This window comes from Littorina saxatilis, linkage group LG17, assembly GCF_037325665.1.
Source record: "Littorina saxatilis isolate snail1 linkage group LG17, US_GU_Lsax_2.0, whole genome shotgun sequence".
Taxonomy (NCBI): domain Eukaryota; kingdom Metazoa; phylum Mollusca; class Gastropoda; order Littorinimorpha; family Littorinidae; genus Littorina; species Littorina saxatilis.
The window spans coordinates 11,209,240-11,226,246 of record NC_090261.1 but is presented as its reverse complement, the minus strand read 5'-3'; the positions used below and the strand labels follow the sequence as shown (position 1 = coordinate 11,226,246).

The following is a 17,007-nucleotide window of genomic DNA, read 5'->3' as shown; positions in this document are numbered from 1 at the left end:
AATGCCATTTTTCAGCAAGACCGTATACTCGTAGCATCGTCAGTCCACCGCTCATGGCAAAGGCAGTGAAATTGACAAGAAGAGCGGGGTAGTAGTTGCGCTAAGAAGGATAGCACGCTTTTCTGTACCTCTCTTTGTTTTAACTTTCTGAGCGTGTTTTTAATCCAAACATATCATATCTATATGTTTTGGGAATCAGGAACCGACAAGGAATAAGATGAAAGTGTTTTTAAATTGATTTGGACAATTTAATTTTGATAATAATTTTTATATATTTAATTTTCAGAGCTTGTTTTTAATCCGAATATAACATATTGATATGTTTTTGGAATCAGCAAATGATGGAGAATAAGATAAACGTAAATTTGGATCGTTTTATAAATTTTTATTTTTTTTTACAATTTTCAGATTTTTAATGACCAAAGTCATTAATTAATTTGTAAGCCACCAAGCTGAAATGCAATACCAAAGTCCGGGCTTCGTCGAAGATTACTTGACCAAAATTTCAACCAATTTGGTTGAAAAATGAGGGCGTGACAGTGCCGCCTCAACTTTCACGAAAAGCCGGATATGACGTCATCAAAGACATTTATCAAAAAAATGAAAAAAACGTTCGGGGATTTCATACCCAGGAACTCTCATGTCAAATTTCATAAAGATCGGTCCAGTAGTTTAGTCTGAATCGCTCTACACACACACACACACACACAGACACACACACACACACACGCACATACACCACGACCCTCGTTTCGATTCCCCCTCGATGTTAAAATATTTAGTCAAAACTTGACTAAATATAAAAAAGAAAGAAAAAAAAGTTTTGAATTGGCTTGCTTGTTTGATGAAGTGTGCTCCTGAAGCATTGCTTACACGCACACACACACACACACACACACTCTCTCTCTCTCTCTCTACCAACATTTTGACCCAAAGTCCAGACTGAAGATAACTAAGAAATTGCTAACATAACAATGAATGTCTGTCCATAGGTTTTGGTTCTGTGATTGTAATTAATCAGTCAGATACCCCATCGAATAACCCAACCCCCCTTTGTATGATTCTTGGTATGTCATCATATTCAGAAGTCTGTATCATAAAGTCTGTCCGATAGATTTCTCTAAATGTTTGTACACTTTTTTCAACGCACTCTTAAAATATTAGCTTAGTCCATTTTGGGGGTCGATCGGTGTCATAAAGTCATATTTTCTTATTTCATACGACTGATGGGGGTCCAGTAGCTCAGTTGGTAGAGCACAGGTTCGAATCCAGGCCGGAACGGACACAGGTCAACTTTATGTGCAGACTCGGAGACAGTATCCATGTTCCTCCCCATTGTCACCATTGTGGCAGGTAAAAGACCTCGGTCATTCTGCCATAAGTGCATGTGGCTGATTACACCTAACCACCCATACACATGGGTAGCACGTATCTGTTGCTGCTAGCTTTCCACTGCCGGGAGGAAGCGACCTGAATTTGCCAGCGATGGGACAATAAAGTATAAGCAATGGAAATGAAATGTGGTTAGTGTCATTGCTTTCATCTTATTTAAACTAGATAACAAATAAAAAATTTCAAAAATTTAAATGTTAAAAAGTATTGACCATGGGCGAGTAAATTCGTTTCTGAATACAAAGAGCAAGAGTGGGTGGAAGGATGGTGGTGGGGGAGGGGCTTAAGCAAGGGAAGTAATCTCTACAAAATTTGCTTCTCTCCCTTCGTCAGCAAGAGCAGACGATCGTTTCGCTCGTTTTGGGATTTTGTTGCAAAACACCAACCTGACCTTTTGACTGAAATAAGAAATTATGGCCAGAAAGTATGTTGGTTTGAACCGATTACACTCAACTGAGTTTAAAGGCTCTCCAAACTCAGGATTTTTGTTGAGGGCCACATTGAAAGTGTCATTCTCCGAACTAACTTGAATTGTTTCTTATGCGCATGTCCTTGACGTCATCAAACTTCCTGTATTCGTGGAACGATTTTGTCAGTGGAGTGTGTGTCGGCTTTTTATCAACAAACAATAAAGAGTGAAACATGTTCTGATCAACATACTGTCCTTTCTAGACGGGTGAGTTTGATCCCCTTTCTAGTTTCTGTGTCACTCGACATATTGTTTTATCCGATCTCGAAGAAAACTGACCGCCATATGACTGGTGATTTTACCTTGTTTCTGAACAAAATTAGGCTTTGAGTTTTGAGAATGTGTTCTGATTCAGGCGCAGTATTGTAAGTAATTCACCAAGTATCAGGGAAAATGTTCCCAAAACGTGGTTAGTTTCAGCCGTTGTTGATGTAACAATATTATTAAACATGTTGAAACCCAGCTCTTGACTAGCTGTAAACAAAGTAAGAGTGCCCCTCCCATCTGAAAATTGTGAAATGTGTTTGCTTGAGTCAGTTGAGTGTGGACGTTTAGGCAACCCAAATCAGCCGCAATCCTATGTTTGACTGTTTGAGGAGATCTATTTAATGATCATGTCTAAGTTTTATTTCAGACTGAATTGTAGCTGATTCTATGGTACTCATGTGTTCTTGTTTGTCGAGATGTTATTGTTAGTCTGTTGTCTGAGGCTTAATAAAGTTGATTGCTGTCGAGTTGATCTTGATCAAAGTCAAACACTGAGATTAAATATTGCTGGGATAGGGAAAACACAGCACATTTAATCAGTGAAATTTCATGACAGCTTTGTGAATGTGATGGTGTTTTATTTAATATTAAATATATTATATACTATTTTTATTCTACTATCGGTCAGGTGTTTGACTTTGATACAGTGATATTGAGTCATAGAACCATGAAGATTTGTAACATTATGCCGGAGGATCAGGAAAGGTTCTGCATTGAACCCTGGACATGATTAGTGCAGTGTTTACATTCAGTTATAAGATTTGTCTAAACAGATGTAGTTTAAGTTAACGCTTTCTGCTTTATCTCTGTGCAGGAATGCATAGGAGTGAACTTTTCTGTAGACCTCAGATTTTCCAGCATCAATGTTAGCTAGACGGAGACGTACCAACTCGGGGTCTGAAAACAGTCAGCCTACCTACAGTCAAGGACCCTACTCGCCTCCAAGTCCAAAAGATCAGAGCAGTAAATATCTTCGTACTTCACCGCCACCGCCACCACCAAAACCTCCAGTTGATCCAGAGATGACGTGTCGAGATCGATCCAATGAGTTTATGTCAGCAGTTAAGCTGCTACAATCAAGACAGGTGAGTGGATTACTTGGGTGTACACATGATACCAGAGTAAATGCAACGAGGAAACAGTGACATGTGTCAGAAGTAGGCTTTTCATTAAAAGAAACTGAATTCATTTGGAATGATGTGGAAACTCAGCTTTGTGTGTATGGTTTAGAATGGGGTGTGGGAATGGGATGAAGTTATTGATTTTACGGTTCTGGACTATGACAGGCAGGGTTTTCTTTTATAAATGTTTCCAAAAGTCATTCATTATTTTTACTCTGCTTGTGTTCTCATAATAATAATAATAATAATAATAATAATACGAATATTTATAACGCGCACATATCTCACCAACAGGCGACTCAAGGCGCACATACACTCGTTCACACACACGGAGACTTAAAGTCACTAGCACACACACACCATCAAACATTAAAATATGTACAGTTATTCAGGGTGGGATGGGGTGGGCAGTGTAGAATGCATGGATTATTTGGAAAAAAGGAATGTCTTGAGTGCAGATTTGAATGATTCGAGGGACTGTTGTTGACGGAGGGGGAGAGGTAGTGTGTTCCATTGGCTAGGTGCTTGGAAAGAAAATGAGCGTTGACCTGCTGGGCTACTTTAACTTGAAGAATTTGAGTACTTGTATTGTCAGAAGTCATTCAATATTTTTTAATCTACATAGTACATGTACGTACTCTTGAAATCAAATGCTTCCTTTTTACATTTAGTCAAGTTATGACTAAATGTTTTAACATCGAGGGGGGAATCGAGACGAGGGTCGTGGTGTATGTGTGTGTGTCTGTGCGTGTGTGTGTGTGTGTGTAGAGCGATTCAGACTAAACTACTGGACCGATCTTTATGAAATTTGACATGAGAGTTCCTGGGTATGAAATCCCCGAACGTTTTTTTCATTTTTTTGATAAATGTCTTTGATGACGTCATATCCGGCTTTTCGTGAAAGTTGAGGCGGCACTGTCACGCCCTCATTTTTCAACCAAATTGGTTGAAATTTTGGTCAAGTAATCTTCGACGAAGCCCGGACTTCGGTATTGCATTTCAGCTTGGTGGCTTAAAAATTAATTAATGACTTTGGTCATTAAATATCTGAAAATTGTTAAAATAAATAAAATTTATAAAACGATCCAAATTTACGTTCATCTTATTCTCCATCATTTGCTGATTCCAAAAACATATAAATATGTTATATTTGGATTAAAAACAAGCTCTGAAAATTAAATATATAAAAATTATTATCAACAATTGAATTGTCGAAATCAATTTAAAAACACTTTCATCTTATTCCTTGTCGGTTCCTGATTCCAAAAACATATAGATATGATATGTTTGGATTAAAAACACGCTCAGAAAGTTAAAACAAAGAGAGGTACAGAAAAGCGTGCTATCCTTCTTAGCGCAACTACTACCCCGCTCTTCTTGTCAATTTCACTGCCTTTGCCATGAGCGGTGGACTGACGATGCTACGAGTATACGGTCTTGCTGAAAAATGGCATTGCGTTCAGTTTCATTCTGTGAGTTCGACAGCTACTTGACTAAATGTTGTATTTTCGCCTTACGCGACTTGTTATGGGATAAGAAGACCAGCAACAGGCATGTATATTGTCAAGTAGTAAATCAGTGAAGATAAAAGACTGCAAAAGATATCTGAATGGAAATAGAGGTTGTTAGAAAATCCATAGATTCACCCATTATCTTACACAGTTGACTTGTTTGGGATTGCAGGGCAATGGAGTTGTACCCAGACACAATAAAGCACTGCAGGCGAGAAGCGAGTTCACAAGGATTGCAAAGTAAGACATTATTTGGCTTTTCACTCACCTGAGCAAACAGGAGAGTCTTTGTAACTTTATATGAGAAATACAAACAGTAGGGCTTTTGTTTTGCTGTTGTTTTGTAAAAAATAAATGAGAAAAAAGATTCTTTCTTATCTCTTTTCTGCTTGAAACATTTGGAGAACTTTGGATGTTTGGCTGCTTCTCAACTTTATTAAAAGCTAAGCTTTCTTTGGCGCATTCTCTTGCTTATTTCTTTTTTTTTTTTTTTTTTAGATAAAAGACTTCTACAAAAAAGGGTTTTCTAATGTTGAGTCTTAACAACCACTTAACAATACAGCATGTGTTATGATCTAGGAATGTTCTATCTGATAGGGGAAAAAGTCAGTTTAATTCTTTCTTGATTTTATTGCCTTCTAAATATAATATTTCTTATTTATTTCTCTTTTTTATTTGCAGACTCATTGGAAAAGACCTTGCCAACACATACACAAAATTGGAAAAGCTCACGATATGTAAGTACTCATTTGAGGACTTGATAGTACCTCTTTGACACTTACTACAAGCAAATGATGAGAATGCAAGTGTAACTTTGTAAGATCATGTAGTGTTCATAAATGACACAAACGAATCTATCTGAGAAATGATTTGTTCCAAAATAAAAACTACCTTTTATACTTGACCCATATTGAAATATTAAAAAAATAGCTAATCTTCTTGAAGAACACATGAAATCTTGTTTGAATCCTGCAAACAGATGCACATACACACACACTCACACACACACACACACACACACACACACACACACACACACACACACACACACACACACACACTCACACACACACACACACACACACGAGTGTACAGTACCCATCAAATGAAATGCGCCACCCTAGCACAGGCGTTGCAAAAGATTTTTCACATGCTTCCAGATTTTTGTAAAATACAACACACAAAACATTGTATAAAAAACCCACCCAGATCACATGGAAGACGGGCAAACAGTATTTTTATAGCCCGGTTGTAATGTTTAATATTCAGCAATGAGTGGGTTGGATGCTCCAATGTGTATTTCATATGTTTGTTGTACTTCTTTTGGTCAATGCTTGGTCATTCTGGACTTGAGTTCTAATTGTTTAACATGAATGCTTTTGCTTGTGTTTTTAAAGTATTTCTACTGTGTTCCAGTGGCAAAAAGGAAATCATTGTTTGATGACAAACCGGTAGAGATTCAGGAGCTGACGTACATCATCAAACAGGACATCAAGAGTCTCAACGAAAAGATTGCTCAACTCCAGACGGTCAGTATACTATTCTTCTTTGAGCATTGTTATAAGCAGTCTTGTAGGGTCATGGTGCACTTTAGATTCATGAGGAAATTATTTCAGTTTTCAAGGCAAAAATGTTATCAGACAGCTTTTTCAACCAGCTTATTGAACATATATTGAAAAGAGAAAAACATGCCAAGCAAGTTCAAAGTAATTTTTGTTCTTGGTGATACCTAACTGAAAGCCTGGATTGACACAAAGACTTCACTGGATAACAGAATAATTTGTGTGAGTAGGCTAGAGACAAGGCAACTTGTGTGTGAATTTTGATCACCTTGACTATCAAATTTATTGCTGATGAAAGAGAAATAAAGTGATGATTTAAACTGTCCATATGATCTGATGGTTCGGTGCAAGAAAGCTTTATGTAGCTGGTTATCCTTGTCTAAATGAACCTGTGCTTTCAAATCTGTCATCAAATTCAGATTGAGAGATCACATATATGAAAGGAAGTTAATTTTCATTTTTGTTTGCCCTGCCAATAGACGTTTTCCGGAAATAACTGTCAGGATTTTTGGCGGTCTGATATGATACCATTTTCTTTCGAAAATATAATCATCGGAGCCACGAATCGCCACGGATGGCTTGCTAATCACTGGAAGTGTTCGCTAAACATGTGTGTTTTGCTAATAACACATGACCTCAAGCCAAACCCACGTGATCTCGATCAAAACATGTTGTGATATGTGCCAGCGATCCTTTCCACAACAAATTCTAAACTCCGATGAACTCATGAACGCTGATTATTGAAAGAAAAGGGTATCATATTGTGTGCGCGCTGCATGGCATACACATTGGAGTGGGTTGTTCGTCCCGATCGCGGAATGCAGCCTGTCGGAGGCATGGAGAGAGCTCCGGATGTTGTGAAAAACCTGTCTGCAGTTCAGTATTGGCTTTAACTGGCAATTACCGGAAACGAGAAAATACCAGAACAAAATTGGCTGCCGGTATGACCTACCGGTTGATTTTTAGAACTACTGGGGTTTTTTCGCCGGTAAAACAAAAAATAGTACTCTGAGTTGGACTCTTACTGGTTCCAATGACCAGCCTACCATTTTTTTCTGGACTGTTTGCATTATAAAAGTTTGCGTACCGGTTTGAAAAAATAGTGCCATCACTGGCAGTTTTAGGGGCTCCTACTCCTCCAGACCACTGATAATCCTGACAGAATTATTTTCGAAAATCGTCTTATTAAACACTGTAGATCTATGTTTCATCAATGTTATGTTGTTGTATTAATGTAAGCTTTTTTGTTTCAGCTGGCAAGGTCACAGAAAACAAAAAATGGCCACCATCAGCATCTACAGACACATTCCAACTCTGTGGTGGTCGCTTTACAGGTATGGAATGAAACTGAAAGGGATAGGAAAAGAAAGTAACTATTTGAAAGGGAAAGGTATCTAAAAGTGTTTGTGCCATTTTTCATTCCCGGAAAGCCTGAATCGCGGGGTAAAAATGGTCATTCATGTAAAAACACACTTGTGCGAAACATGAGTGAACGTGGGAGTTTCAGCCCATGAATGAAGAAGAATAAGTTTGTGCCATTTAGACTTGTAAACTACAGCAATGCTGTGTATGTGTCATGTCCCTGTCGCACATATGTGTTATAGTGTTTGAGTCGAACAGTAGTTTTCTGTCTTTAGATGCCGGTTATCTTATCATTGCCATTTATACCAATGGTTTGGTTTTAAAACGTGTGTGGGCAGGTGTTTGGTTGTGTGTGTGTGTAGGGGTGTGATGGGGGGGGGGGGGGGGGGGGGGGGTCCGTTTGTGCATGTATCCTCCGGGGGAGTATACCTGTAAATGCCGGTTGTTGTAAAAAGAATATGTGAGAGTGCGTGTTGATATACCATTTTACGTCTTGTTCAGAGGAGAAGTGATATTTCACACTGTATTGCAAAGATACACATTGTCTAATCTAATGTTTAATCATTATAATTTTATATTTTTGTGCAATATCGTTTTTGACTCATATGCGAAGCAAAACTGAGTCTATGTACTCACCCGAGTCGTCCGTCCGTCCGTCCGTCCGTCCGTCCGTCCCGGCGTCCGTCCGTCCGTCCGTCCGTCCGGAAAACTTTAACGTTGGATATTTCTTGGACACTATTAAGTCTATCAACACCTGATGTGGCCTGATGGTGTATGGTTACAAGATCTCAAAAAACATGTGCAGCAACTTGACCTCACTTCAAGTTCAAGGTCACAGGGGCCGTAATACATAGCATCTTGACCTTGCTTCAAGGTCAAGGTCGCAGGGGCCATAAATGTTGTCTAAAAAAACAGCTATTTTTCACATTTTTCCCATTTTCTCTGAAGTTTTTGAGATTTAATACCTCACCTATATATGATATATAGGGCAAAGTAAGCCCCATCTTTTGATACCAGTTTGGTTTACCTTGCTTCAAGGTCAAGGTCACAGGAGCTCTTCAAAGTTGGATTGTATACATATTTTGAAGTGACCTTGACCCTGAACTATGGAAGATAACTGTTTCAAACTTAAAAATTATGTGGGGCACATGTTATGCTTTCATCATGAGACACATTTGGTCACATATGATCAAGGTCAAGGTCACTGACCCTTATGAAATGTGACCAAAATAAGGTAGTGAACCACTAAAAGTGACCATATCTCATGGTAGAAAGAGCCAATACGCACCATTGTACTTCCTATGTCTTGAATTAACAGCTTTGTGTTGCATGACCTTGGATGACCTTGACCTTGGGTCAAGGTCACATGTATTTTGGTAGGAAAAATGTGTAAAGCAGTTCTTAGTGTATGATGTCATTGCTAGGTTTAGTTATTTGACCTTGACCCTGAAGGTCAAGGTCATGTAAAGGTCAATGTCAAGCATGTGAGTCGTATGGGCTTTGCCCTTCTTGTTGTAATTGTGAGGCAGGCCTAAAGACAAAAAAATATGTTGTAAAGTATTTGTAAAGTAATTGTTCTTGTTATGTGCTTTTGCTATTCTCTCTCTCTCTCTCTCTCTCTCTCTCTCTCTCTCTCTCTCTCTCTCTCTCTCTCTCTCTCTCTCTCTCTCTCTCTCTCTTTCTGCTGTGTGTGTTTGTCGGTGAATCAGTCTAGCTGTCTTATTTTTTAATGGTTCATATTCTCCTTAATTTTCAGGCCTGGGAATTGTCCGCCGAACTTTTTTTTTGTTCCGCCGAAAAAGCAAAAGTGTCCGCCGAAAAAATAAAGGGGAGAGGCACACAAAAAAAGCACCGGTTACTTTTGCCTTTGCGCAAAAGCCTGCAAAAACTTTCCGTACTTTGTTCACGCACTGCTACCGCCCGCCTCAGTTACTTGAACTTTTATATTTGAAAGTAAAGCAGATTGCACAGATTGTGCCCCCGGACCCCCCTAGTAAAGCTAGGCGCTTCGCACCGTCGACTTGACGCTTCGCGTCTTCAGTTATACATTTTCAGCCTGTTTTACAATTTTCAATTCCCATGCCTGATTTTCAAGGCACTGGTATGTTTAGTAGATAATACATGCATGTAATTCTACTCCAAGGATGTTGTCTACTGAACTGTGGTCAATACATTTTGAGACTAATTCTTGCTTGTTTTGGTTTCTTTGCAGTCAAAGCTGGCATCCATGTCAAATGACTTTAAAACTGTGCTGGAAGTAAGAACTGAAGTGAGTAGTATTTTTCGAATTTATTACAGTAAAATATTTTCTCTTTTTACTGATAGTTATTTTAATTTTAATTGACATTATCAAAGAATTTGTTCCACGAATGTCTGTGTGTGTGTGCTTTCTGAGTATTCAGAAGAGTCTTGGTAAATGACTTGGCTGTTGTAGACAGAAAAAATTAAATGTTGAAATTCTTTTTCTCAGAGGTTTTTCCCAACTAGAGCCTCCAAATTTCACCCACTATTAGGTTTTAATAATCTTCAAAGGAGATGAAAGTTTGGTGTACACTTGTGAAATTTCAAGATCACAGCAGGGTCGAGGTTTGGTCAATAAGTGGGAAATTATTTTTTGTGTGCGCGTGTAGGGAACCAAAACAACAGATAATATGTCTATGACGGAGGTGAGTGATATGAGCATTTGCTCTCCTTGTGTTTTTCTATGTTATTTGATTGTCAGTGTTGCTGCAAACTCGTTGTGTGTGTGTGTGTGTTTTTGTCTGTGCACACAAGTGTTCATGTTTTACATCATGTTTGCGACTTGTAATGACAGAACCTGAAACACCAGAAGAGCAGGCGAGAGCAGTTTTCACAGTCCAGTGGGACCACTCCCACACTTCCCCCTTCAGCCTTACAAGGACACCACAGTGAGTTACGTTTTCTTTCACGCCTCTCTTCTAAAAGAGATTAGAATACAGCAAGGATGGTTGTGATAGTTTTCTGGAATGATTTTGTTAATCAGCGTGATTGTACTAAAAACCTGTCTGAAATACCTGGTTTTCAAACCTGTGTAACTTTTTAATGTAAAGGGAATCTAAAGTATTGTTTGAAGTTATAGATAACCATTGTGTGTAAAGGGTACAAAACAACCTGTATGAAACTGCTGATAAGTTAGATAACTGACCACATCAAAGTCAGTTTTAACCTTTTTATAATATAAAAGTTGAGGATCATTATAGCCTTCTATTGACAACCTCACAATATACTGGTACATGCATTCGTGGAGGACAATTTTGCAATACATGCAACAGTGGGGAAACCTTTGCATACAAAACCAAACCTGTCCATCCGCCAGCAAGCCTAAAAATGTACCAGGTATCCTGATTATGTTGTTGTAACTGTTCAATTCTGTCACTTTAAGAACAGCTGCGTTTAGAAACTGCACACTTAATGATTTACTTTTAAATCACTGAAATCAGTTGTTGTGAATCAAACAAACACTGAACATGTGTTTTTACTGTTGCAGCGGGTTCAGTACTGCTACAGGACGAAGCGCACCATGGGGGAGACGTGGCCATTGACATGGGTGCCATGGACAGAACTCGCTTCCAGCAGCAGATGCAGATCACGGAAGAAACTGTAAGTCCTGGTTAACGTTTCTGCTACGAAGCTTCTTGTGTGCCAAGGAAACGTTAATTTGAAACTTTGTAAATTTAATTAATTTTCTGATGTTAGGGGTGTTAACAAAAACTGAGTATGTGAATAAAGGGTGCACTACAAATATTTGATGAAAGGGTGCATTATGATTGTTGACCATCAACTTTAAGCCAGTATTTTTCTTTATAATTATATGTTTGGGGAAAGATGTAATATATGTTTGTATGAACTTGAATTTATATATAATTGTCTCTAGCAGATAGTAATTTGCTAGCCATGATTAGAGGCAAGTTAAGATGGTTTTGTGGGATTCATATACATATTGTTTGGTAGACGTGTAGCCTAATGATTGCTCCCATGGGGTCGCCTTCACGCGGCGGGAGCGTTTAAACAGAGCTACCCCACCCCTTTACTTCTCTTCTTTTGTCTTATTTCTGCCTTACCAGTCCTTTCACCTATATTTCCTTCCAAGAAAACTCTCCCTACTATTCCCTGCAGTTTTCCAATTCTTTTCTTGTTGTCTTATTTCTACCTGACTGGATCCATCACCTTTATTTCACTTACCAAAAGTCTTCTTTTCCACATCCTTATTTCTCTGCACCCCGCATGTCGTAAGAGGCGACTAACGGATTCTGTTTCTCCTTTTACCCTTGTTAAGTGGTTCTTGTATAGAATATAGTCAATGTTTGTAAAGATTTTAGTCAAGCAGTATGTAAGAAATGTTTAGTCCTTTGTACTGGAAACTTGCATTCTCCCAGTAAGGTCATATATTGTACTACGTTGCAAGCCCCTGGAGCAATTTTTTGATTAGTGCTTTTGTGAACAAGAAACACTTAACAAGTGGCTCTATCCCATCTCCCCCCTTTCCCCTATCCCATAACCTTCGTGGTTGAAAACGACGTTAAACACCAAATAAAGAAAGAAAGCCTAATGATTAACACGTCAGCCTTCCATGTGGAAGGTCCGGGGTTAGAATCCCTGTTGCACCCAGCATGCTTCCTCCAGAATCGAAGAATAACTGCCTAAATGGTGGGGGGAAAACTGCCATATACGTAAAAGCCCCACTTGTACCTACAAGTGTACATGGGAGTCGCAGCCCACGAACACGGAAGAAGAAATACAAGAATAAAGAAAAGTATTTGTGTGTGTCATTGATGGGTATTTTTCTGTGTGTAGGACTCTTACATCCAAGAGCGAGCGGACACTATGCAGAGCATTGAAACAACGATTGTGGAACTGGGAACAATATTCACACAGCTGGCGCACATGGTGAAGGAACAGGAGGAAATGGTTCAAAGGTTTGTATTATATCTTTAAATATTTTGTTCTTCTCTGTTGCAGCCCTTTTTATGCTGCTTTGACTACACATACCTGAGATGTGCATCCCCAAGTAGCTCGATCTCACTCTGAAAATGACACTTATTATACAGTGGAACCCTCATTTAAAACCTCCAAATATCTGAAAAAATCAGGTCTGAAAATGGAGGGTGTCTTTAAAATGGGGGTAAATTTACAGAGGTTATGAAAAAATAGTCTGAGAAAACAGGGTCTTAAAAGGGAGGGAGTCTTAAAATGGGTGGTCTTGTAGTTTGCGATATAAAAGCTGTCATTAGATTTCTATGCGGGTTGTAGTATGTTTATAGAAGTGTTTATGCCTTTGATGTATATTTGTATACTTTGGTTTGACTGACACATTCTTTGTGTGTGTGTGTGTTTGCAGGATAGACTCGAATGTAGACGATGCGACTCTCAACATAGAATCAGCCCACTCCGAGATCCTCAAATATTTCCAGTCCGTGTCATCGAATCGATGGTTGATGATCAAGATCTTTGCTGTTCTCATCATCTTCTTCATCGTCTTTGTGGTCTTTATGGCTTGAGAAACGACTGTGAATTTTAAAACTGTGAACTTGACCCAAAGCCACAGACAACATACACCCTGCACCTTCGTTCTCTTTCTTGCACCCTTGTGTTACAACACTGCAGGGCTGCAGATATAGTTACTGTGGGGTAGGATGCCAGTAGGTACCAAACCAATATGATACAGCTCACAGGCATGAGGTATAAGGATACTTTTAGTCAGACTAGGTCTCAGAACAAAGATGGGTTTAGCGGGTAGTTGTGGTGGAATAGAATTTTGACACAGGACGAAAGGACGCCTTTGGGACCACCAAAAAATGTCCATACAATGCAGGTGGCCTATCATGGCAGGAATAGTTTGGTCAAGATGATAGACTTTAGATGTCCTTTCATGAAAAGTGTCCTCATCTGAAGGGTCTGGCATTGCAGGTACCAGTGTATTTGCTACAATTTTAGTCATTGCTAGATTTTCTTCTGTATGTTTTTAGTAATTTTTCTGTTCTTTGAAAAGTTTGGGTGGTAGTTTTGGTGAACTGCTTTGTACCATAAGTTAGAATGACCAGAGTGCGACATCCAACATCCTTCTCCACTTGCTTATAGGCAGAATCAGTTACCTGTTTGAAATGCCACGAGATTTTTGTGCCAAGGGGGTGAAAGAATTCTTTTTTGACTGAAATTAATCATTTCTGTGTGGCCAAGAGTGATTGCTCAGCTGCTGATGTGATTTAAAATAGCTACATGAATAAAATAACCGCAAGATTATTGATTAGAAATACTGTAACGACAGGAGCAGAAGGCTACTTGAAGTCAGATTTGATTGTGATATTGTCTTGAAATTATCCATATGCATTTGGTGTACCATTGTCAACCTCAAAGTTGTGTGCGCCACATCTGACAAAAACAATGGTATTGTCCTTCCGTTGTCAGGCCTCTAAGAGTCTATTGTGTGTAAGGTTATCATATTGTTTGTGAGACTGGCTTCAGATGTGATTCACTGGAATAGGGCCATTCATGCGTTGAATAATCATTTCCTTCCTTTAGAGCAGGATTTCTTTCATCTATTCACGCTGTCAAGCACATTTCTGAGTTTTGATTTTGTAATTAGCTTTGCGCTTCACTGGCATGCATATCTAAGTGCCTGTTTTGAATGTGAAAGTGATTTTTTTTTTTTTAGGAATGAAAGTTAGATGTGTCATGGGACCTTCACAATTAATACCAATGGCAACTTAGTTTGATAGACAGAAAAAGCTCAAGATTCAATAGTGTATGGTAGTGTGTCATTGTTAAAAACCCTGAAAAGTCCAACCACACTCGCTCTTTTTCTCCCATGTGTTATCAGGTTGTAACAAAAATGCAGCTGCATGAATGTATTGTTTTATTATCCCTCTTGACAAACTGTTTTAAACTGGAAGTGTTAATGCTTGCATGTGGTTGCAATCATTGGATGACGGCGAATGAACCCCACATTGCCTGAACAAAACCAGTTACATAGCAAAGAAAATGAAACATAGCAGGTTTTCCCTCATAGATACTGTTTGCTATACGAGGTAGTTTACCTGTTGCACTTCCAATTTGTTTTATAACAAAATGGGACTCTCTTGTCCTGGGATAGCTGCGAGATTTTCTGCATTGGTTACATGCAAACTGGGTGCTGTTTGACATACATGTAATTGTGATTTATTCCTCACACTCATAAAGTTTTGTTTTCCAAATTACCTATCGTGGAACAATGAGTAAAAAACAGGCTTTTTTTCTGTCACAATATGTGCTGTCCGGTGACTTTTCCCACATACGGTCAGAAGTTGTTCAGGAGAAGAAAATGATGAACACATTTTTCAATCAAAAATCGTGCAGATTGATACTTTGATATCAGTTCATAGGTTATGAATAGTTGTTGAGACAGAGGCAATTCTTTTCTTGATCATTTCTGTCACTTCAGATTTACACAAGACCACAAGAGTTCCATGCAAACATTGTGGTGTGAAAAAGAGTTTGTTCAAGTGGAATTATGCTCCTCCATTTATTGTCAAATAACCTGTATCCTGTCAAATTACTAAGAAATCAAAACATTTGTAATGAGCAACTTTGACTGCTGCCACTTTAGTGCCTTTCTCACTACTGGTATTGACAGCAGAAAATCTGGTTATGCAGCTGTTACAACATCCCCTAGCGCAGTATTGCCTGAAGCAATGAAACCCACACGCTGTTTATTTAAGAAGTGTGATGTGGTAGAAAATAGAAATGTCTTTGATGTATACTGTTCGGTTTGTTCATCACAGTGCCACTGTTTTCTTCCGTGGTATTTGGTACATTTGTGAAGGTAAAAACGTAGCCAAAGTGAATCATGACCGTTTAAAACATTTTAATTGAAATCTGAGTTGTTTTGAATATCAACTTTACTTTTTTTTTTAAAGAATACAAATGTTCTTTAGATGATGATTGCTTCTTTTGTAAGAAAGTAGGGGGTAAAGAAGTATTCTTACGAGATATCGGTTTCAAGAAACATAAATCCAGGGACGTTGGAAATCTTTGCTGCTTGTAATATGGCAGTGAACAGGGTCTGGTTTGTCCAAACATGTTATGTGCGAATGATAGCGCCTTTTTTTTACTGAGAGTTTAGATATATTATGCCTAAACAAAATGATTGCACAACACTGGTAGTATTGATACAAATATTATTTATTATCCGACTAAATAAATAAGAAACTGAATAAAGAGAGAAGAATAAAAGAAGAGCGAAGAAGGCAGAGATGTGAGCTGAAGAAGAAACTCCGTGATTTTAGTGTGTGTGTGTGTGTGTGTGTGTGTGTGTGTGTGTGTGTGTGTGTGTGTTCTTTACTTTAAAAAAAATGTATATAGAAAGTCTTTCAGGCATATGGGAGAGGGGAGAATGTTTCATGTTCACCAGTTGTGTGGCCATTAATCTATGTTTCGCCTGATCATATAAAGTATTAATTATTCTGTGTAAATAATGTTTGTAATGTGTTTTGACTTTGTGAGATGTATGTACTGGAAGATTTTTGTGAATATTTTTCTTCATGTGTAACTATTATGTTTATTTCAACTTAATTTGGTTTCCTTTTTCAATTTGATTGTGATCTTGAAACATTTTAAAGATGAAATTTAGTCAAATGTACAATGATGAACTGATAGTAAATATCATGTGTGTAAATACCTTCAAATGTCTGAAATTTCAATTTAAGTAAAACTTCTCCCTCTTTCAAAGCAATGACCCAATATGTGTATATTATCAATTAAGACACTGCATTGATTGTTTGTTTTTTATGTCTTTGATTGTACATATTATGCCATGTTTTTTTGTCACTTTGCATGTGTCAGTGGGATTTAACATCTTCAAAAATACAATTTATTTCTAGTTTCTGTGTGTGTGAGTGTGTGTGAGTGTGTGTGTGTGTGTCTCTCTCTCTCTCTCTCTCTCTCTCTCTCTCTCTCTCTCTCTCTGTGACTGTGACTGTGTGTATGTTCTATCATTTTTTACATTTAGTCAAGTTTTGACTAAATGTTTTAACATAGAGGGGGAATCGAGACGAGGGTCGTGGTGTATGTGTGTGTGTGTGTCTGTGCGTGTGTGTGTGTAGAGCGATTCAGACTAAACTACTGGACCGATCTTTATAAAATTTTACATGAGAGTTCCTGGGTATGAAATCCCCAGACTTATTTTCATTTTTTCGATAAATGTCTTATGACGTCATATCCGGCTTTTTGTAAAAGTGGAGGCGGCACTGTCACACCTTCATTTTTCAATCAAATTGATTGAAATTTTGGCCAAGCAATCTTCGACGAAGGCTGGACTTCGGTATTGC

At 38.3% G+C, this 17,007-nt stretch overlaps 1 protein-coding gene across 1 annotated transcript; it reads left to right on the top strand.

The window, feature by feature from the left end:
• The first annotated feature begins 1,914 nt into the window (after window positions 1-1,914).
• Window positions 1,915-16,536, top strand: LOC138952980 (syntaxin-5-like). The gene is made up of 11 exons (XM_070324746.1): window positions 1,915-2,068; window positions 2,943-3,213; window positions 4,933-5,000; window positions 5,442-5,497; window positions 6,177-6,289; window positions 7,576-7,656; window positions 9,897-9,953; window positions 10,500-10,593; window positions 11,193-11,305; window positions 12,500-12,621; window positions 13,044-16,536. The coding sequence occupies exons 2-11, from the start codon at window positions 2,992-2,994 to the stop codon at window positions 13,201-13,203; spliced, it is 1,086 nt and encodes a 361-aa protein (XP_070180847.1). The 5' UTR covers window positions 1,915-2,068; window positions 2,943-2,991; the 3' UTR covers window positions 13,204-16,536.
• The last annotated feature ends 471 nt before the right edge of the window (window positions 16,537-17,007 follow it).

What these genes read in the sequence shown, in the direction of transcription:
- LOC138952980 (XM_070324746.1), top strand. Translation starts at nt 2,992, where the DNA reads ATGTTAGCTAGACGGAGACGTACCAACTCGGGGTCTGAAAACAGTCAG. An exon ending in ATTGGAAAAGCTCACGATAT is followed by an intron (nt 5,498 to 6,176) that starts GTAAGTACTCAT and finishes ACTGTGTTCCAG; the next exon opens with TGGCAAAAAGGAAATCATTG. An exon ending in TGCAGATCACGGAAGAAACT is followed by an intron (nt 11,306 to 12,499) that starts GTAAGTCCTGGT and finishes TTCTGTGTGTAG; the next exon opens with GACTCTTACATCCAAGAGCG.